Here is a 23,715-nt window from a genome sequence, read left to right on the forward strand (position 1 = left end):
GGATCCTTTAAGAATAGGTGTGCATAATCCACAACAAAAACAAATATTTATCTAAGTTAGCTTCATACTATTTGTTGCTTTAAATATTCATTCCAATATGCAGGGCAACGAATATAAAATATAATCAGCAAGTTCTTCTATATTCCAGTTCCTGATCCACCTTCAGATATCAAAGTACTTATCCTATCATCCACGTCACTGTTGGTCAGTTGGAAGAAGCCGGAACATGCTAACGGGGAACTTTTATATTATACGGTTTATGTGAAACCAACTTCAGGGTAATTCATAAAAAATACTGCTATAATGAGATCTAAGATTTTCGCCAGTTTTATTCATTTAAATGAAACTAGTATTTTTCGGATAAACTATGCGAGATTTCACATCTCGTCTGCCCGTGATCACGGTTGCTGAAAAGTAACCGAAACGTCGGGAGTATGTAGTATTTTACAAAAATAAATCACGCGTAGTTTATCCGAAAAATACTAGTTTCATTTAAAATAAATACTGGTTATGTACAAAATAAATTTAATTTGTCTTATTGTTCCTAACTATTGACAACTTATTCAATGTTACCAACAGGCGCTAACATTTATTAATGACATATAATATATATGTCTGCCATGAACTGCCTATAGATAAAAGACTACAGGATTAAGATTCTGCCACTGAACTAATAATGAAATAGTCTTTCACCTTACAAAAACTAATAAAAGAATCTCATCTTATCTATCATTAAACTTTTACTTTTTAACCGGCTTCGGCAAACATTTTTTAAATTCAAGTGAAGATTAAAATATTCAATTGTTATTCTTCTTTTAAAGTCAAAAATTTTATACAGCACTGGTCCACCTCTAACGAGTCGTGTGGATCCTTCTCGGACGACAGCTGATATCAAGGAGTTGACGAGCGGAAGGTCGTATGAAGTGTGGGTGACTGGAAGTACCGCGGCTGGTGAGGGCGCACCTAGTAGGAGAGCCTCACATACACCCGCTAATAGAGGTAAGTACATATTTATGTATAAAATATGCATAACCATATTCTAGGTACCTGCAACTGTTATAACAAAAAGGCCTAAATACGTCTTCTATTAATTTTTCTGTAGGTATTATATCTTTAATGGTTACAGTTTTGATAATAAAATAATAAATGCGTGCAGGAATAATATTGTTTGAATTTCTTGTAAATGTTCTAATTTAAAAAAGTTAATTCATTATTGTATTATGAGTAAGAGAGCTGGTTGCCTTTTCTCTTTTCCCACCCTTTTCTCAAATTAAGGGTGGCAATGGGCCCACAAATATCTAATTACGGATGTCCATGGGCGACGGTACTACCTCCCTCAGGTAGGCCATCTGCTCGTTTGCCCCCTTTGTCATAAAATCAAATGTATTCAATTTCTCTCCTAATAAAAACCATTTTTTTTTCTAGTTGTGGCAGGTGTTGCATCATTAGGTGGCACCATATCAGTGGGAGTGGGTTCATCCTTACTACTCGTGTGTCAGTGTATCGGAGTACCACCACCTCGCACTGTGTGGTACCACAAACATAATATAATAACTCACCATCCAAGATTCACGAGAAATCATGACGACAGCTTGCTGATTAACAGTAAGTGGTATTTTGAAAATTTTATAAAGTCTCTTGTATTTGTTTTGGGCCCATTTATAATCTGACTCAACAATGACAATTAATGAAGTGCCTCTCAAATTAAAATCGAACAGAGCAAATTTTCCATACATTTCTATTTTTTTTTTTTGATAACAATATACTACGAAACACAACAGTCTTTGTGTTTCATAGGTGTCTTGATTATAGCTTTTTAAATTTTTTATATACGGAATTAAAAACTATTGTATCTGCGTATAGCCGGATAGTAACTTGTATAATGTATTGTGTGCCCAAAAACATGAATTATGTTAATGTATTTTATAATCAATTTATAACATTTTTATGATTTCCAGATATAGACCAATCCCTGAGTGGGAACTACACGTGTCTTGCAAAGAATCTTTATGGTTCTGATTCAGTGGAGTACACCGTTGTAGTTCTTCCGCTGCCCGAAGCACCAACACTACGAGCCACGCCATATAAAGACTCCATACTAGTTGAATGGGAACAACCTTACTATAGCATCAGTAACCGTAGCTCGAGCCAGAAGATTAGTAAGTTGCTTTATCACTATATTTAAGGGTCACGCTAGGATAAAATAGCTATGTATTTATGTTCGTGGAAAGTGGAAATAAACTGGAAAATGTGGGGATGAACGAAGGTAAATTATTAGCATCAGGCTCATGAATAGAACTTCTATGTTCATGAAGAAAGTCTGTGAAAATAGGTTTAACTGAAAAAGGTTCAAAGATACACTTCAGCCGATAATCACAGCTAGTTCTTAGAATACACGAAATTATAATCATATTAGTCGTTCTTCTATGCTGTTAACATTTATTCACAATTTTCATCGGCAATGCGTATACAAATAATGTATAATGATAGTAATTATCTACTATCCAACATTTTTTCAGCTTATAGCCTAACATGGAAAGAAGCAAGCGGTCCGTGGCAAGAAGTATGGTCACCGAATAAAGTACCTAATAAATTATCCAACCTCTCTGGGGTTCAAAAGCATGCGCTAACTGGCCTTAAATGTGGTACAAAATATTCATTGAGGATCACAGCTACTAACAAAGTTGGGACATCACAACCAGCTTATTTGGATGTCAGCACGCTGGGCGGACGTAAGTATATGACATTCATATATTGTAACATATAATTTCATCAAATATCAGATCACATTATCTAAAGTCCCATCATATTTCTCGTAAAAGTCAACATATTTTAACTATTCTTTTTGTATATAGTACAATTTGTAAACGATTACTTCTAACAATAATTATTTTGCGATAATACTAGCAATCATATAATATTGTTACCTTAAACCTTTAGCTCCCATTGCGCCTACCTCAACGGAGTGGTTCTGGAGCAATTGTTCCCACGTGTTTATCCAGGCTGCTGGTTGGGATGATGCGGGATGTGAGCTCAGAACGTTGGAGTTGGAACATCGAGCTCTCGGAGCCAGGAGTTGGATGAGACCTATCAATATATTGGTAATAAAACATTCTAATATTAAAAAGCTCAATGTAAACTGTTTATAGCGATTTAATTGAAATTTGTTTGATATTAGATTCTTAAACTTTATACTTGTAATGAGATCTAAGACTTTCACGAATGTTTATTTAAATGAAACTAATATCTTCGGATTACTACGCGTCATTTTATTATTTTGAACATGTCGCCTGCCCGTAACCACGTTTGCTGTAAAGTAACGGAAACATCGGCATTTATACATAGATGTTTTAGTTGTGCTTTGAAAATTAATGAACAATGTTTGAAATATTAACTATGCAAAGATTATCACTTACAGCAATTATTCCTTGTCCGTGGCTACCATGATATTTTTTTGCTTAACTTGGACATAATTTATGGATATGTATACCTAAACACTTGTGGTGATATGCGTGGATAATTTTATTACAATAGTACTTGTATAACGTATTTAAATAAATACATTTATATCAACGTTTTAACATAAATTTTTTGTTTACTTTTACTAACTTTTCAATGAAATAGGCAATCGTTACCTATATAGCTATGAACAATTTTTCCTATACAAAACCATTATTTTTTTCGCTAGAGCAAAAGATTTCCATCTTTCAACACTATATTTAATTGCTACAATACTATATTACCAATCTTTCATTGGCAGTCGTACACGGGCTATCCCTACCAGTATCGAGGATCCTTCGCTCTGTCAGGATTGTCCCCTGGGACATGGTACGTCCTCCGAATCACCGCCACCAACGAGGCTGGTAGCGTTACCACCGTCTACAACTACGCCACTAAAAACGAGGATGGCAGTGAGTTTTCGATTTAATTTGTGATATACAATTCTATTGTAATGCAGTTGAAATACCTAAAATAAATTTATGTCTAATTTTATACAATCAAAACATACCTTATGTTGTATTTTATGAATATATAACGAAACTGAAAGTCATGATTTTAAAAAGACAGACAAAACAATTCAAAATTTTATATCTAATGATCCTTTTTGATATTTTACAGGTGAAGTTGGTCCACCGTCGGAAATCTTTGACATCAACATGCTCGTGATAGTCCTAAGCTCAATTCTCCTAGCCGTCTGTCTCATCTGCTGCGTTTATATTCTGGTTAAGAGACAACGGTAAGTCTTATAATAAAACATGTTCAAGAATCTAACTGAATTTTAATAAAGTTCATGCTCTAATAATCTTCGTTAACGTTGTTGTGACAAGATTTATATATAAAAAAACTGTATGTAGTGTGTATACAAACGTGTAGTAAACATAGCGAATGGGCCGAGTAACTTACAAAAGAATTGATAGTTTGAAACTAAGTAGATTGTTTTTATTTCAGTAATGGCAACTTAACGGAATACCGTGACTCAATAACAGTCGACAAATCTGAGAGTGGCAACATAACAGCAAACACGTCACACAGTAATCTAGCGAATGTCAAAGAGAATGCTATGAACGCTCAGAACAGAATATACAGCGCTCCAATACATGTTAGGAATAATAGCAAACATGGTGAGTAATAATGTTATTTATAATAAGTACAATATAATAAATATAACATATTATGTGTTTTTTATAAAATAATATGTTAAATAAATGTTACATTTATATATATATTTTTTTATCCAGTATAAGATGTTTACTAAACTGATATATTAGCGTCTTAATAAAAACAAAGACAATTACTATTTATGCGACCAAGTTCTAAGAAGTATTTCTTTGCACACGGACTCTATATTCTAAAACTTTTACTTGAAACATTCAAATGATTCTCTCTATCTTTCTTTTGAAGTACGCATTTCGATAATTTTGTCTTTAAATAATGGTATGTCATTTCAGAATTATATGAGATAAGTCCTTACGCCCAATTCGCTGTCGGCTTTCGAACGTTCGGTCACGCTGAAAACAATGATGTTCCACGACATATCAAACACAGATACGATACAGGTATTAACAGAGGACAACGAAACGAGATAAAATATAATAACAAACTTTCACTACTACGAGTATTACACATATTGAAAGTGTCACATTATTAACATTAACGAAACCAATAAATTTAAAATATATGTTAACTTTACTATAATATAATAAAATGATTCAAACCCAGAAAAATAAATGATATCATACTTATATTTGTTAAATTTATATTCAATTAAAAATAAATACTAACACGTAAAGGTTAGAACTAGAACACCTTTGTTGTGGATTCATTGATCTAAAAAACAAACCTCGTTATTTCTTAATGTCCTCGTCAATAATCAAAATAAAAATATGTAATATTCACTCTGACCGTTGAACCTATTTAAGTTTTTAGATATTTTTACAGAAACGAGCTTTCAAGTTTGCTCTGAGTCAGAGGACAGTGACAGCATATCAAAATCAACCCTGAAGAGCGTACCGAGAAGTAAGTAGCATATAGATGTCACTAATTACGTAAATTTACGTAAATTCCGGCCGCTCAGAGATAGTGTTTTTGACATTTGTAAATTTTATTAAGAGTAGTGAGTAACGATATTAATTTTATTCCTTGTGCATATTTATTCAATACAATATATATTTTATAATTTCTTATGGGAATTTCAAACACAATCTAAAAAAAATATATTATAAAGATACATTTCAAAATCCATACAGAGTGCAGTTGATGGGCTTGACTTTTATAAACTGTTGTTTTTATTTGTTTATAAAATCCAATTGTGCTAAATAGTAAATTAACTTCATTATTTAATCTGTCAGTTTAAACACAAAATAAGAAAGTAAATTTTTGCACTAAACTGAACGATATTTTTTCTACTTCGCTCAAATAATCACAAGAAACGGAACGTAATTACCGCCAACGCCTTTATCCGTGTTTGAATTGTCACACTACATACTAGGAATTTTCAGTGTTTCATATTATATATACTTACGTCTACACCATCACGTGAATGTTTATGAAAGATAAGCAAGAAACTCTCTGTACTGTGATGAAAGTATGTCGTAATAAGGGATAAGACTATGATGAGTGAAATACTTTAAAAAAATAGGTCTAAATATGTTCACTAATAAATATCCTTAAAAATAAAACTAATATTTACGGTTTGAACTACGTATTTACGACGTTTCAGTCACTTTGCAGCAACCGTGATCAAGGACAGAGGAGATGAGAATGTCTGTCAGTTGATCTTTTTATTTGTCATCTATCGCCAAGAATTTCTTAATTTCCGATCGTGGAAATTAATTTTCATCTCGTCTGACCGTGATCAAAAGTATATAGAATAAGTACTTGTCTTATACATAATTTTTCCAACTTACGTCTGAGGCTCGAGCTTTTATTCCAGCAACCTTCGCACATAATTATATATATGTGTATACCTACCTATCTTAGGTGTTTTTTTAGTATGACATCAGAATATAATAATAATTATTTTATTTTAAAGCCATTCGTAACGAAATGTTTAAGTTAAAAATTAAAATCTCCTCCTTATAACTTTTTTCTCCTCTTTAATCTAACCTTGATAATTTTTATACTATTTAAATAATAATCTAATATTGAGATATATTGATGTAGTCTGGTTGTCTGAAAGTGTTTTCAATAAATTTTATATTATTTAAACCACGTCGATGTAGACTAACCACTATTAATCGTAGCCGCTGATTTTGATCATTTGTTCACAGAAGCGTGTCGCTTGCCGCATCATAGGTAACTAGATAGAGCAATCTAGGAATCAAATTCCACGGACCATGTATATTTTCAATGTAAATAAATACACTTTGTTTAGAAACAAGGTTATCTAATCTTCTTTTAAGGCAAAACCGGCGTAATGTTTTTTTTCACATCAGTGTCTAGTCTATTTAGAAAATGGCTTTGCTGATAATGTTTTCCCTGTGTCATTCAATGTCACTTTTGCTGTCATCTTTATTGCTATTCGATGAGGTATGTTTATATTTAAAACTTATCAAAATATATGTATTAAGATAAACATCTGTTAATATCGGTTATGTGATTTTAAAATATTTAAGCTTCATTCATCTTCTTTTATGATAATAAAAATAAATTTTAGTTATTGTTAATTTATGATTTTGTAAATAGTATTTGATAATTCATTGTACCGTAATAGCCAGTTTGTAAAAATTTACTCTATGATAATTCATAATTATTAAAAATATATAGGTTTGGTCATATTTATAAGCTTATTTCCGCCTGATTTTTTATCTGTACTAAAATTTTGACTTTTAGCAACTGTAGTAAATATTTCAAACGCAGAATCGAAACTGTTTGTTACTTATATCTTATAGTTTTTAATGTTCATAGCAAGTGTTCGATAGATATAATGTCTAATATTATATTGTCAGATATTCTTCGTGAATTTTAAATAATTGTTTTAGTGTGATGTGTTATTTAAGTTATGACAATGTCTTTAAACTCGATTCTCTGTAGATTGCCTCTGTAAGTCGTTATATTTTTAACACAACCGAAAAATAAATATCGCTTAATTGTTTTTTAGAAGTATTCTCCAAAAATCTTATGATTTTATTAGAGGAGTTGTAAGGATTGCAAGAGTAATTTAATAAGCTATACTGAATCAATTGAATTCTAAAATATCTTATTATTAATTATAGAATACTTCTTGTATTAACTCAAACGCTTGGTAGTTTAATCGATGAAGTTGTATTTTGTGTTATTCCATTTAATTTCTGTACCGTAACCAAATATTTCTCATAGTGAAATTTACATCAATTTTATTCAATATGAATTTTGTATAATATCTAAGTTTACATTTTCAGATAATATCAACTGTAAGATGTTAGCCAAATATATCGTCAGTTTTATAAACTTGTAGCGGATTTAAATAATCTGCGGGAAGACTGATTATTCATTTTAGCGTTCGTTTATATAGTAATAATAAATGTTACATAAATTTAAACGTTTTTTTTTTCAACACATACAGCCAGCTTTATTTCAATATGTGCAAGGAGGATTTATAATTATCATGCATTAGTATATTCATCAGTTAATTCAAACCTATAGTGTACTAAAATAATAAATTTATACATATGTTGATTTAATAGGAATATAAACTATTAAAGCCAACATATAATTTAAATTATTACACAAAAATTACTAGGTTTGAAATTTTTTAGCTCATCAAGCTAGTTCAGCACTGAGTGTATATTGTAAATATATATGTAAATCAAATAAAACAATGTCATTGGACAATAATTATTTATTTCCACCAATCCTCCGTTACATATGCAAACTTTACTAAACACATTTTATAAAATCAAAAAGAAATTCTACTTAATCTGGACTATATATTTTTACTGTAGTACAAGCGATATGAACATTTTATATAGGAGCTAGCTTTAACACGCTTACTCTTTACTTTAACTGTATAGAAAACTACTTTATAGAAATTCTTATAAGCATTTTAATTTCTACAATGTTTTAACGAATAATATAAACACATAATAAATAATTTTGTAACCATCCTGTATATGACGTTAAAATTTAACACAAACATATTGATTGATGGAAAAATGACATTAAATTACACATTGATTTAAACTAACATTCACTTAATTATTCTTAAACTATAAATTAGTTGAATTTATAATATATAGGATATTATAAAAGATTAATAATTTTTTTTTCCGTTAAAAAGTTACAAAAGCCCTAATACAAATGAAAGGCTTCGAAGAACACAGTTACATTGAGATTATTCAGTCGTTTGTAAGCTTTTAAAGATTTTTATACAAAAAAAAAAGAAAAATGGCATATAGTTTTGGACAATTTAATATATTACGATTGAAATTGGACAAGAGTTTAATCATTACAAATCTAACATTGATGTTAGAAGCATTGAATAGAAATTTTAAATTACATCTACATTCGGATATGAATTTATATATATGTTTTAATGTTGTCTGTATGTTTTAAATATATCGGCTTTGCACGTTTGACCTACTCATATATAAGTAGGTACAGGTATCTAAGCCCGACACAAGCTACAAGTAATGTCATACCAAATTTTATATTTACCATATATAATATAAAATCAATCAAAAATGATATGTCCCTATAAGGATATGTCTATGAACAAATCAATCCAAATATTGTCTTGTTGTCAGTTATTAGAGAATATTTTAATAATAAATTAAAACAAAGATATTGTAACAGTCACTCGGTCGACAGTGTCGGTGTTGACGGTAGAATCAACTTTTGTATTGTTCCTGATGAAATGTAAACACCCATACTTACTCTAAACGAAAGACACCTAATGTCTGGGGGACACGTTAAATTAAATATTTAAAACACGTAAACCTTTTATGTCATAGTCGTAGTCGCGATCGTTAAAGTATAAACTATGTGTTTAATAGTTAATACTTTGTTGTTAACGTATTTTGGGCGCTGATCTGTCGTTGCAATATTTATTTCTTCTGAGTGTCGCACCTCTTTTGATTTGTTCCATGAGTGATGTGTGACATACCCTCGGATCCGGCTGTAATTAGAAAATACACATAGTATTATGCGACTTCGTCCGTATTAATTCTGAATTGAGTGAAAAGAGAAAGATGTACATCAAACACATCGATTTTAAAACCAACCAGCGCCATCTGTCGTCTGTGGTGTGACTTCATACTAAACTAAATTAAAATCAATATTTATTATTTCAGTCAGTTTAATCTACATTATTGGAAAGATTTATCTTTATATGTTCATCATATTTTATGTAACACAGTAACAAGCATCCACACTCGCCTACCAACGTTTACATCTATACATATAAATAAAATTGGAGTGTCTGTTTGTAGTATTGAAATAACCACTTATTAATACGTGCATATGAATATTCATACGGTATATATACCATAATTACATTTTTTCAATTTTTGTCTGTCTGTTTGTTCCAGCCAACCTCTAAAATGGCTGAAACGATTTTGACGTGATTTTTATTGGCAGGCAGTAGATGTAATAGAGTAGCTTAGGCTACTTTTTAACCCGATCTCGAAACTGAGCGTTATCACACGCAAGTGGGAAGCGAGGCAATGTTTTTGTTTTTTTTTACACATACGGAGTCGCGGGTCACGGCTAGTTTATAGTATCAGTAGTGTACAATACGTACCTGTGCATGCGCATTAATGAGATCTCTGACTGTGTTCGCTCTAGACTGCATCCTTCTCTGATGTTGTAAGGTAGCCGACAGCTTGTCCAAGAACGCTGGCTGTACTGTAGCTGGAACACCTGAAACATACATACAGAGTGATAGAAACACATTTACAATACTATAAATAATATGTTATAAGAAAAATAATGATTTTTGAATGATTCAGATAGACATTTTTTAGTAAATTATTCTTTGGTTTGTTTGTTATATATGTCATTTTCATTCACAATGTATATATATATATATATATATATATATATATATTCCCATCTATTTTGTGTATATATATATATATATATTCCCATCTATTTTGTGTATATATATATATATATATATATATTCCCATCTATTTTGTGTATATATATATATATATATATATATATTCCCATCTATTTTGTGTATATATATATATATATATATATATATATATATATATTCCCATCTATTTTTAATTTAAATGTACTTAATAAAAGATATCTTGTTTGAGGTACATTCTATATAAGAGATGTATCCTTACCTTTCCCTTTAGCGGGTGATTCAGTGACATTAGGATTGGCTCGTCTCGGACTCCTCGGAGATAGTTGTGGTGCTAACTTAGCACTTAGAGTCGCTATAAGACCTCCGTCTGAAATAATTTTATGTTTATCAATATATAGATAGACACAAATATATACAATTATAGATTATGTAACTTATGTTATACTTTCTTTTTATACTAGAAGAGTTATTTACCGATAATTAATCATGACTTGACCGGTTTTGATAAAGTTTACTAGGATTGTAAAAATACAAGTTTTCGACTCAAAAAACTCCTATAAAACCTTTCGCAATTACGGGAATCGAACCGGACACATCATAGACTAAAAGAGTTCTAAAGAACCCATTCTTAGTAGTATAATATATATATTGAAAATTTTAGCGTAAAATACAATTATTCTATGAAATTCTAATTAAATCAGTTTTCTATCGTGTGTATGTATGTATTATATACTAACGTTCTTTAGCGTTTCTCTCAGCGGAGTGAGCCCGCGGGGTCAGCCTCCTGACGAGCGACGGCGCTGCGTATATACCGCTTTGATCTTGAAGCTTCACACCTAGAGGTAATACGGAAAATATGTTATGTTCATGAAAATTTATTTATTATTATTATGTTTAATGCTTCGTATATTTTTGTTTTGACAGTAATTTTGACACTAATGTCAATGTAAATATCACACCCTGATAATATAAATGCTAGTTTTTATGTATGAGTGTTGCTCTCCCTGATGACGTACTGAACGGATTTTGATGTAACTCTCTAGAAATGGAGCTTAGATGCGAGAATCACATATAGGTTATATTTTATCGATTAATTCGTGTATTCGTATGAAGTTCCGGTTATCAGACGACAGATGGCGCTGATCGCCAACACATCAGCTATCACATAATTGTTATGAATGCTTAATTATTCGTATTACTTTGAATAAAATGCAGAAGAAAAGTAGAAAAGTCGCGTGACAAAAGCTATATATACATAATTATTATATATACCCGTCTGTCCGTAATGAGATTCATTCGTTACCCTCGGCCCGAAGCTGGAGAAGGTATTGGTTTCAGAATAGCTCGGTGTTGATGGAGTGGAGCCGTGGGGTGATTTAGTTTCATATACACCTAGAACATACAGTCATATATGGTGAGTAGTACTAATTATATATATATATATATATATATATTCAATTCTCCTCTTCAATCCATGTTTGGTCGTATTCGACGAAACTATCTTGGAATTCGTTAGAATATATATATGACGCACCAAGTTACATTTTAGTATGGTGGCCTAGGCTCCAAAAACTTAACTATGATACAAACAGGAAAAGTGGTGAAAGCCAATTATATTTAAGTCAACTGATCATTTTAAGTTAGGTTGGTAACTGCAGGCTGTGTTACTGAATATTACCCGTATTACCGCCGTATATATCTGTGTTAGAACTGTTCAAACTGTTCTTCCTAACGAACAGCGAGTTCTCGAACATTCTGTTTCCTGTCTGCGAGTATATAGGGTTCAGGTTGCCGCTGTTCAAGCTCATGCTGGATGAGAAATTGCTTTTAGCTTGCTGGAACGAGCTGAGATTTTGATTCTGGGTTCCGTATATCGGCGTATTCTGGTTGTGGGTCCCGTACAACTGTTTCTGGGTTCCGTATATCGGTGATTGGTTCTCGTTCTGGTTTTGGACCGTCCTTCGCACTAGACCGGGCGAGGCCGGCATGTGCTTCAATTCCGTCAACTGTTTGACCGTCTCAGCTACGTTGATACCTGGATGAGCTGAAATTAATGATTATAAGTAGTTCCATAAACTTTGGTCCCTCGTGGTATAGAATATACGTATAGCGTGTATTATGATACTCGCGAGAAAATTACTTTAACTTAATTAAAGTCAATTAAATCCTATATTAATAGATACCATGAAATTTCATTTTAGATAGCACGAGTGAGATTCAAAAACTGGTTTTAATTACGAATCGCAGTATAATATTTATTAATAAATGACAGTAATTAAACTGTTGTGTAAGATTGTTATGATAATGACGGACCGTTCCCATCGTCCGGCTGCAGGAGGAAGGCCGGCGGCGGAGGCAGGTTGTCAACATCAGACGAGTTCACGACACTCAACACTGTGTTCTGGAATTATATATATTAAAAATATATCTTCTAAACAATATTTTTGTTTTATTATGTAAGTTTAATAAATACATATATAATATATTCATAAACACGAACGGTCTATAAAACATTTCATAGAATTTAAAACGACAGACCTAATAATGTTTATATTATTATGATATTTGATTTGCATGAAATGTATGTGACACGTAGACTTGTAAAGAAGTATAAGAATATTTTTCTAGATAATGGAAGTCATAAAAGAAATTAATTTGTTCCGGTCTAACAGGCTAGACTAACCTAGTCCAGACCGTATAAGTCTAGACTGGCAATACACCACAGATTCCTCTTTATATAAAATTTTCGTATTTCATTATTGTATATCAAAATCAAGACGAAGCGACAAAAACAAAAAAATATAATAAAAAATACTAATATTTTATTTTCCTACTAGAATATATAATACTGTAGTTATTCTTGTTGGAACGTTCAATGAAAATATAAAGTGATAAGTAAGAGAGCTGCAGACGTTACTGCTTAGTGATGTATTTGGCTTTAACGCGAAAGGTGTTCAATTAATGTGAGAATTAAAAAAAGTTATGAGAATTAAAAATACATAATTCGCTAACGAAACTCTGACTTTTATGATTTTGGAGTGAATTTATGCATATAATAACAAAAGTACTAGAAAGAACTGCAGCAAACGTTTCACTCACGAGTAGTGTAGTGCGGTTTAAGCGTTTGCTTTAAGTAATTAATTATTTATAAATCAAAAAAGGTATCAATTTAGACATTATCTATAGAGTTGTTAAAAAGTTTATGACAAAATGAAAAATCGAATCTGGTAACCCATCCCATTAGTGACCTCGGCCACAGTAGCTTCACCCACCTGGATAGGTCTCGGCCTTGATATGGATGAAGAGCGTCTCACAGGAGGCGGCGGCTTCCCCTGGGAACTACTGGAGCCACGACGAGACCAGCTAGGAGCTGAAGCACGAACATTTTGAATTGATATAAATATACGTATATTATTGTAACTCGAAAAAAATCATCGATCAATTAAACGTGTAGAAAATTAAAGATTGTCATTTTTTGGTGCAAATATCCAAGTACGAGGACAACGAATGCCTATACAGCAATCGCAGTGCACGTGAAGTTAAATAATAGAACATTATCAAAATTCAAATCACACCAAACATAAAGTTAGGCGGTTAATGATTTATGACTTTCGGTAATACGTTTTCCGCACCATTTTATGTCACGTATATCACGTGATGTGATCCATAACAAAATTAAATTTAATTATTTAAAAAATATCTAAGAAACACATATATTAGTGCTTAGCCGGAGAAAGAATACATCATAGATTTATAACATCATAATCTACAATTATTATTGCTATTGTAATAATTGCAGATTTATATATATGCGTGTGTGTGAGTGTGTGCGTGTGCGTGCGTACGTGTGCTAGTGCGTGCACGTACAAACACATCAGTATATAAGCACAAAGCATATCACCTGTCATTGATACAGGTCTTCTTTTTGGGACGGTTGGTTTTTTGCCTATAGTAGCGAAGGTCGGTGATTCAGACGCCTCGTCCAAACATCTCACGGCCTCCTCGAGACTTCCAAGTGATATCGAGAAATTCTCGCGTGCGATCACAACGGAATCGCTGTGACGTAGTGTCACTATTTCCGACGACACTTCATGCCAAGCGAAACAAAAATACAAAGAGTTGCAACAAAAAAAATTAAAACATTACAAACAAAAAAAACTAGCAAAATCATAGGACATTCACGTAAAAAAAATATATAGTTTGCGGTCGGACATCAATAGACACGATAGCTAAGTCGTTGCAGCGGCGGTAACTCGCATAAACCGCTGACTCGATCCCATATCGTATTGATGTCCAATTTACATAAAAAATTCTATACAGTTACACTACATCCACAAACAAGAACGTTAAAATAAAATTCAAGCGAAACTGGCATCTGTTTATATGCTAATATGTGTCATTACCGTCTGGGTGTATGAGATGAGAGTGATCTTCGCCAGCGAACGCGCCCTGACTTCCATAGCCGCTCGATGATTCTAGGGACGATTCGCTGGCACTGCTCTCTGAACATACCTGAAGTTTACAACGAAATATGTATGTACGTACGTCACTTAAAATGTTCCCTCGTATCTAGCGAACGTATAATTTGAACATTATTTAAGAAATTTTATCACGATTTAAGTTCACAGCTGATTTAAAACTTATTAGAGCAAATAATTATATTGTTTTGTAAGAGAGGAAACCGTCTTATCGATTCACGATAAAGTAATACATTTTTCATGCTATTAATAGTCTCAAGTGAAGATTTCCGAACGGTAATTTAGAAGAGCTAGATTATAGAACAAAAATCATAGTAAATTCTATTCTTAGTTGCACTTATTGTAGTTAAGACGGAGTAATCCATCTGTATATATAAACAATATCAAATATATCGACCTTCTACAGTAAGCAATACACATTAAAATCAGCATTTATGACGAATTTTCAATCAATGAATCACTATCAGAATAAACCCGATATCAAACTCGGACGTTTGGAAACAACTGCGATTATATAAAAAAAAAAAATAACACAGATGTACAAAAAAGTATATATATATTTTAAATAAAAGAAAAAAGTTTTATAATACTATTCACACCGAACCACTCGGTGTCTCCAGATAACACTGAGCTTATAAAACGATCTTAAGACTTAAAATAATTTTGACAATCGAATGATTTTAAATTAAAAAAAAAACTCATAATAATGTATATATATTAATAATAATAAATTTGGTGAAGCGAATCATTGAACAATAGCCGAATATAAAGAATGAAAGTCCCAAATGATGTTATGACTACGAGTGTTTATATTTACTGAAACAATGCGCGCCTTATAGTCGGAAGCTATTATCTTGAGACATCTTGATTGTTTGATAAATATATATATATATTAGATCAACTATATGAGAAAATATTAAGTTATATTAAGTTATATATTTGTGACTTGAAATTGAAAGCAAGATCGAGTTTGATTATAGGTTTTTAATAAAATTTCTTAGTAAATAAATGTAGTAGTTATTGAAAATAACTATCATCATCATCATCATCATCATCATCATCAGCCTATGGAGAAGGTTAGAGCATTAAGGGGTGGGTTCAAACATTGGCAAGTACCAATGTGTATTTCCGAGTCATATGTACTTTCTAAGAGTATTTAGACACCACTGACGGACGGTGAAGGAAAACATCGTGAGGAAGCCTGGACTTATAATTTCAAATTATAAGTTTGAAATCGCCAACCCGCCTTGAGAAACAATGGTGATTTATGCTAAAATCACTATAAAGGAGACTAATTTCAAAATTATTTTATTAACACGTGTTACCATAAAAAAAAATCTTAAAAAAAACCTAATATAAATATAATATAAATAAATATATATAATATAATAAATTCAAGTATCAAGATATATCATCGCAATACTCCATTGTACACGCGGATATAACAAGTGTACATACCGGTGCGAATTTCGTTCAGTCCGCGATTAACGTGTTACGAGTTGATTCACTAGTGACGATTATGTCATACAAATATTATATTATAACTATTAATTTGATGTGAGTATTAATATTATATATATAATATTTAAATATCTGGTTTATATATATATATAGGTAGCACATGTTATTTTCGTTATTATATAACATTAAACTATACAAATCGTTGTAGAGGTGTTTAATCAAAATAAATAGAAAACAGCACAAGCTGTTTCGTATTGTTATATTAAATAATAACAATATGTAACAACTATTACAAATTAAGTATAAATTTATTTTAAATTGTTATTTCAAAAAAAAAAATCTCAAGCACCAAAATTCGCGAAGGACGAAAAATGTTCTTGAACGAATCGTTGTATAGGGTGTCCCAAAATTAACGCAAGATTATCTTTAATCAAAATTAACGCAATCTTGCGTAAATTTTGGGACACCCTATATTATTGAATGTATTACGAGGTTAAGATTATCTCAAGAATTTCATTATATCGGAGCATTACCAAATATATGTTTATTTACATTGAACAAAGGAAGCCGATTGTTAATCCTCGAGATTAAACAAATGTTTTGTTTTACATTTGCTGTATACCAGTCGGATATGTCGAAAAGAATTATACTATCGACATTAAGTTAATTATGATATATTTTTTTAAGTTTTTTTACATCCACTATACGAGTATAGCAATGAGATGAAACTATAAGAAACATATGTATATATTTAATTACATCTTATATATATATATATATATTCTGTATATAGTTATGATATTTATTTGAATAGAACCTTTAAGAAAATACAGTACAAATTAATTTTATATAATCTTATAATATTAAAATTCATTAAGAGTATATACATATATACAACGTGTCGTTTACGCGTACTTTAAATTCACTTAGTTCCGTTAAAATTAATTATATATTTACGCATATAATTAAATTAGTCACATTATTGTTAACGCTTCTATAAATATAAATGCGTGATGTATTTTCTTTATTAATTTTTTTTTTCATTCAGGGCTTTTTTGAAAAATATAGAAAAAACTTAAGTGATCAGGAAAAAACTGACTCAAAAGTCAGTTGTATATAAATTTATAAATATATATTTTTGTTTCAGAATCATCGAATTAATTTTTCACACAAACGGATGGTAAGTATTAAGATACTATTATATATATAGTATAATAGTAAGTAAATAATTTTTTTTTAAAGACAGTATCACAGTGATTTCTATAAAAATTGCAACAACTGAAATAATTAACTAGTTATATTTTTTATAACATTTCCAATATATAACTTTGACGTAACAATTATTGAACAATATCTTTGTGAGTTCTTTAAATAGGATTAGTTGAAATTGATATTCCTTAATAAAAAAGCAAATAAATTTAAATTTAATTAAATTTAAATCAAAAACCCTTGAAACTGACATATTATGTTATTATTAAAACATCACATCGTAGCTTTCAATATACGCAATATTTAGTTATAAATCATTAAGTTTGATATTTTAAAATATGATTATGCAAATAATATATATATATATATATTTATATTCGCATTAGACTAGCTTTATATATTAAATGAGTTATAGTCAAAGTGGTAATTATATATACATATATATTTTTAATATGAATTTCAGTCCTCATATGTCAGAAGATGCGAAGGCTGCTTACAAATCAGGCGAGATATTGGATCAAACGCCGGTCATAACCTTGGACCAAATAAAAAGGAAACTGAAGGAAAGCGAGGTTTTCGACTACGAGGATCCGAGTATTAATGAACGAGAGAGAAAGGAACTGGCCAAGCTGTTTGAAGCTGTTGAAATCATGGTGAGTGACGGATAAGTCTAACATGTTGTAAGATCAGTCGGATAAGTCTAACATGTTGTAAGATCAGTCGGATAAGTCGAAAATGTTATAAGATAAGTCGGATAAGTCGAAAATGTTATAATATTGGTCGGATAACACTGAAAATGTTATAAAATATATCTGATGAGTCGACAATGTTATAAATGTAGCCGTATAAAACCAAAATGTTATAAAAATCTGTCAGATAAGTTGCAAAATACTATTCCTCGTTTTAAAAAAAATAACTCCAACTTTAGGATTCCTAGTATAACTTGTTTGCATTATTATAATATTTTTATTACAGCAAATTATACTTTATTCTATTTTTTTTTAACCAGACAACTTCAAGGAACCGTCAGCCTTCAAGCGTTCAGAACGTGTTCTCGTCTTTAAGGCTAGTGGAACGAGCTGTTAAGAAACAACTTAAAGAGGGACAAGTATCTGAGTCTCTAGCTTCCAAATTTCATTGGGACAAGCTGTTAGTATTGCTATAGTTAATTATAAAACATTAACAGTAAAATTCTATAAAAAAAAAATGCTCCTAAAATTTAATTTTTTATCTATATCAGTATTAAGTAATAATATATAATTAATAATTAAACATAACTTCGTCTTTTCAAAGTCGGTTAGACGATACTATTATCCGTCTAAGATGATGATAAAAATGATCAATTTAATTGATGAATGAAGTCAAAATCACAGATTAAGTGAAAATTGGATACTTAATTATTGATATACTTGGATATACAGGTTATTGAGGGTACATATATAACTATAAGTTTAAAATATAAGTTTAAGGTATTCTCATAACCCAAACATATCCCTGACTTTAGTAATTCTTTTTTGTATGTCTATTGAATGATTTTTTCTTATATCTATATTATTATGAGAAAATGCTTAGAATTTTTAGTATAGATAAAAAGAAATGGCAAATTTTGAAGCTGTAACTTCTGGAAAATCACATCATAGAGCTAACAGACCTGGAAATCCCAGAAGTCGTAGATGTATTCCAGCTGTAAATCTCTAATATTAAGAATTAGTTTACAATACATATATAAATTTATTGTTTATAACATTTTTTACTCTCCAGATCGACCCGACACAGAAGAGAAAAACCCTTTACAATGGACGCGACGAATAAAATGAGAATTTTCAATACGAACGCCTGATGAAAAAATATAGTTATGTAAAGAAATATATTATTTGTTAAATGTATGACAATAAATAGGTTAGTGATGTAATATCTTTTGTTTTAATACATTAGTATAAGTTTTTAATTATATTTATATTTGCATGTTTTTTTCCACAAACCTATATAATCCGGTCATATGATGCGGGTTGTGTAACGGTTTAGGATATTTTTACTGTGTGTAAATTTATTATATTTTTCTTATCAATCTTATTTTTTAAATTATTAGTAATCATCATCGGTGCCAGAGTCTTCGCAGACTCGTCGTGGTCATCACGTATCAGTGATCCGTACACATGACGACTTTCACGGGAAGATAGTTGCAGTGGTTTCCCCTTGCCTTCTGCACGAGCAGTTTTTTGGAGCTATTTAGACCTCAAGGCTTGCTGTAGCCTCTTCCAGCCAGATTTCCGACTGGGCTTGTGGTTATCCAGCCACTGCTCGGTGAGACCGTCTGTCAGTGGTGTCTCAATACTCTTAGAAAGTACATATGACTCGGAAAAGATCACATTGGTAGTTGCCAGGTTTCGAACCCGCGCCCTCACGTGTGAGAGGCGGGCCTTTAACCTCCAGGCCACCACAGCTATTAATAACTATTAGTAGTTATTGTAAAACTAATATTGAGATTTTTTTTGTATTAAAATTCAAATACAGAATAGAATGGACAGATGTGTTCGGAGGCTGCGGGTTCGCATCCTGATCGCAGCCGAGGTTATATTCTTTAACTAGCTCATCGTTAAAAAATAAAACGAGCATAGATATTTTTTCATATCAAATGCGGTTTAAGCCAGCCGAGGTTACAGCGTTTTCTGCAGGTATTAATTTACTACACTTTTAGTTACAATTTGATATCTCTACAGTAACTTTTATGTGCATTGGTACATTCCCCCCCTCCCCCCCTCTCTCAGTACGCATGTCGTCCCACACCCACCTTCTCCTGTTGAGGATACTCCGTACTGTTCTGTTGCTGTGCTCGTGACGCCGCCATAGTCGCCAACTCTGACATATTCACGTACAAAGCTTGTGGTACTTCTGTAGGAAATTATATACATTTAATATATAATAAGTAATACAACATGGAATGTGCAAGAAAATTGATAACTTTTTGCGTAAACATCAAAAACTTTATATAAGAAACAGATATTTAAACCCCTAACACATTTTAATAACCCCGACCCCCGACCCCCGACGCTCACCTTTAGCGAGGTGCGGCGGAAGGCTCGTAGGTTTATTTGGTTTGAACTCAGCTCTTGTTGAATTGGAATTCCTCGCCGGCACACTGGGACGCTCCAATGATGAACAGCGCTGGTCATACGATAATACTTATATATACACATATATTTAAAAATATATACATATTTTTGTTGAAAAATAAATAATTTTATCATGTAAATATAAATTTTAAAAAAATCTTCTATATATGTGTATAAGGATCCGAGGTAAGTAGATTTTATAATCAATTAATCTGTTACCTTAACACCTTAGAGACTTAGAATTATTATTAATAAAAAAAACATGATAATAAATTTACAAATCATGACAGACCATTTATTTAACATGACTTTCCGCTTACAGCTTGGATTGCATCATCGTGCCTTATAACATGATTTGTCATAATTTTTATTCTGAATGAAATGATTCTTATTTCAATTGATTTAACTAAAATTAATACAATACTTAAAAAGAAAAAAAATAGAAAGGAGAAATCTGTAGCTATGAGGTTAACGATTATTTTTTTATTTTTTTTGTGGGGTTATAAATCTTCCTGAGTATATTTTTAGACCTTCAGTAATAATAATTTGAGTTTAATTTAACTATTTCCTATGTAGGTGGGTATACTCACAGTGGGTAGAGGCGGCCTGGCGTATATACCCTCGCGGGCGTTCTCGCTGAATGTATGAACACTCAACGCCGGCCGTTGGAACGAGCGATCCGTACCTTACAATAAAACAGCATGCTCAACAGATATACTTAGAAACACATTATTTAAATATAAAAAGAATTCAAACATATATACATATTGTATATATCCGTTAGGTAATTATTTTTTTCACTAGCTAAAAGTTATTTGATATAAAAAAAAAAATATTTGATCATGATTAGTGTTACTGTTACTTTAACTTAAAACTAAGAATATATTAAAATTATTAAATCGAACATGTAATTACAGCTTAAATGATAATCATCTGAATAAACAAGTACTATAATAATTCACATCTGTATTATATTCATTATAAATGACCAACCAGCTGATATAGTATGCGGTCTGCCCCCCATTATAGCGGAGGCCGCTCTCTCGAACTGCGCCGTGTCTTTGAGATCTGGCCATGTGGCTGAAGCTTTGTAAATCACGTGTCATGTTAAAATGACGGCTTATTTAATATATAATGTATAATAAAATAATATATGTCATCTTCTTGATTTTTGGTTTTCATGATCGTTTTGTAATAAAACATAATTTTATTGAATAAAATTAATAAATCACATGACATGATAACATGACAATGGACTTATTTTGTATAAAGTTTAAGTTAATGGAGACACAATTGTAAATATTCACAGAATAATATCTAAATTTATTGTAATTTAATCATGTTTTTATTGTATTTTAATATTTTTTTTATATATTTTTCATAACGTACCCGAGTTGGACGTGAGATCGTTGGAGTCATTCTCGTCATTTGTCTTAGACGGTGTCGCGCATTCGCTGTTAATGCTTTGATTGTCTGAACCCTGTTGGAATACATTTTATTCATTACTATAATTATACTCACATGTAGAACTATCCTAAAGCACATGGATTCGAACCCGTGATTCCCGAATAACGCCAGCGTTACCACTGAACTATCACGTCGGATTAATTCACTTTCTATAATATAAGTTCCAGTATATAGTTGTTATATTATAAATAAAAGAAACAAAGCACATACATAAAGTACACCCGACCGCGTAAGAATTATATTCATTAGACAAAAAACTGTCAGGGTATTTCTAAAATTAAACGTGCTGTCATAATGAAGAGGGTATATTCATAGAGTAGAATGTAATCTAAAACGAGACACATTTTTAATGTACCAAAATCCATCAAGCAGTTTAAGCTCAGAACATAACCTTCGATATCACAGTCGGGTAAACTTAAAAAAAAAAAAAACAAAAATAAATAATAGTTTACATTATCAACGTATAGCGAGGGTCGCTGGAGAGTGTCTTGGGAACGAAAACCAGAGTCACTGCTACAGACGCTCGCCAGACGAGACGTGGACTGGGGGTGAGGATGAAAAATAACAAAAAAATAAGGAAGAAAAACAACAAAAAATCAGAGATAAAGTAAAATATACATGATACAACAATAATAACTGTGGGTGAAAGCGATCACATATGTTATATTATATGGAAAAAAATCAAAATATATATTTTTTTTATTTTGTATTTCCTGAGCATTTTTGAATAGTCAAAAATATATTAATAGTCGAAAACGGTAAGCAATATAAGAAGAGTTTGTTATAAAAAGACTTTTGTTTATTTAACTAAAAAAAAAAATCTTTATGAAGGTAGAATAAAAAAAATAAATAAATGCGAAACTTTGTGAGGATGTATGGATATTCCATACACGCAAAAACTGTGTAACACACACATTTAATGTAACTTCACATGTAATGCTCCTTGGACATGATATCACATCAGATTATTATGCCCGTAGGAGTTAGTGCAGGAGGAAAATATTAAAAAAAAAACTAAAGTTTTATATCGCACTAGTTTTTGCTCGCGACTCCGTCCGCTCAAACATTAGAATTGTACTCAGAAAGAAACGTATAAAGCGTATTAAAAAACATACAGTAACCTACGTTGCTTGCCTATTCACTTCGAATAACCTAGATACCGACTGCAGCGACATCCGGTAGGCTGACTTATAAATCAAAACTGTCTGAGACCTCAGCCAAATACATACAAAAAAGTTAAGTGAAATCGGTCCAGCCGTATACAAGTACAGTGACATACACACGCATAGAAGAATTATGTGTAAGTTGAAAAATGTGGTAGTGATAATGATAATGATATGATAGTAAACCTACCTGTCCACGCTGGGAGTCCAAAGCTGGTGCTATAGACGATCCAGTGGATATGGGAGTTGAACAGCTCACTGTTGAGCCTGACACACCTAGGTCGTTAAGGAAAACATCATTCAAG

At 31.4% G+C, this 23,715-nt stretch overlaps 3 protein-coding genes across 5 annotated transcripts in view; 2 read left to right on the forward strand and 1 right to left on the reverse strand.

Moving 5' to 3' along the window:
- The window catches only part of LOC116773522 (cell adhesion molecule Dscam2-like), an 84,701-nt gene extending 76,681 nt beyond the window's left edge, over positions 1-8,020 (forward strand). The window contains exons 22-33 of the mRNA XM_061528675.1: positions 149-278; positions 839-999; positions 1,426-1,605; positions 1,959-2,159; positions 2,520-2,732; positions 2,941-3,101; positions 3,761-3,911; positions 4,120-4,237; positions 4,450-4,622; positions 4,950-5,057; positions 5,440-5,517; positions 6,771-8,020. Coding sequence (XP_061384659.1) covers positions 149-278; positions 839-999; positions 1,426-1,605; positions 1,959-2,159; positions 2,520-2,732; positions 2,941-3,101; positions 3,761-3,911; positions 4,120-4,237; positions 4,450-4,622; positions 4,950-5,057; positions 5,440-5,517; positions 6,771-6,799 — 1,703 coding nt within the window. The 3' untranslated portion in view covers positions 6,800-8,020. The remainder of the gene's footprint in view (positions 1-148; positions 279-838; positions 1,000-1,425; positions 1,606-1,958; positions 2,160-2,519; positions 2,733-2,940; positions 3,102-3,760; positions 3,912-4,119; positions 4,238-4,449; positions 4,623-4,949; positions 5,058-5,439; positions 5,518-6,770) is intronic.
- Positions 8,021-8,305: 285 nt separating this feature from the next.
- Positions 8,306-23,715, reverse strand: part of LOC116773363 (protein MTSS 1) — a 103,593-nt gene continuing 88,183 nt past the window's right edge. Inside the window, exons 10-26 of one of the 3 annotated variants that reach the window (XM_061528676.1) lie at positions 23,601-23,686; positions 22,700-22,789; positions 22,170-22,260; positions 21,774-21,866; positions 21,371-21,465; positions 20,724-20,832; positions 20,459-20,559; positions 14,923-15,031; positions 14,421-14,606; positions 13,792-13,889; positions 12,833-12,920; positions 12,198-12,563; positions 11,792-11,911; positions 11,257-11,355; positions 10,779-10,886; positions 10,220-10,338; positions 8,306-9,595 (exon numbers count right to left, since the gene is read on the reverse strand). In XM_061528676.1, the coding sequence (XP_061384660.1) occupies positions 9,488-9,595; positions 10,220-10,338; positions 10,779-10,886; positions 11,257-11,355; positions 11,792-11,911; positions 12,198-12,563; positions 12,833-12,920; positions 13,792-13,889; positions 14,421-14,606; positions 14,923-15,031; positions 20,459-20,559; positions 20,724-20,832; positions 21,371-21,465; positions 21,774-21,866; positions 22,170-22,260; positions 22,700-22,789; positions 23,601-23,686 (2,066 nt within the window). In that variant the 3' untranslated portion in view covers positions 8,306-9,487. The remainder of the gene's footprint in view (positions 9,596-10,219; positions 10,339-10,778; positions 10,887-11,256; positions 11,356-11,791; positions 11,912-12,197; positions 12,564-12,832; positions 12,921-13,791; positions 13,890-14,420; positions 14,607-14,922; positions 15,032-20,458; positions 20,560-20,723; positions 20,833-21,370; positions 21,466-21,773; positions 21,867-22,169; positions 22,261-22,699; positions 22,790-23,600; positions 23,687-23,715) is intronic. The other 2 variants (XM_061528677.1, XM_061528678.1) reach the window with 2 other exon arrangements.
- Positions 16,438-19,579, forward strand: LOC116773468 (uncharacterized). Its single transcript, XM_032665917.2, has 5 exons — positions 16,438-16,554; positions 17,606-17,638; positions 18,131-18,320; positions 18,677-18,816; positions 19,429-19,579. The coding sequence occupies exons 1-5, from the start codon at positions 16,517-16,519 to the stop codon at positions 19,505-19,507; spliced, it is 480 nt and encodes a 159-aa protein (XP_032521808.2). The 5' UTR covers positions 16,438-16,516; the 3' UTR covers positions 19,508-19,579.

This window comes from Danaus plexippus, assembly GCF_018135715.1.
Source record: "Danaus plexippus chromosome 22 unlocalized genomic scaffold, MEX_DaPlex mxdp_27, whole genome shotgun sequence".
Lineage (NCBI taxonomy): Eukaryota > Metazoa > Arthropoda > Insecta > Lepidoptera > Nymphalidae > Danaus > Danaus plexippus.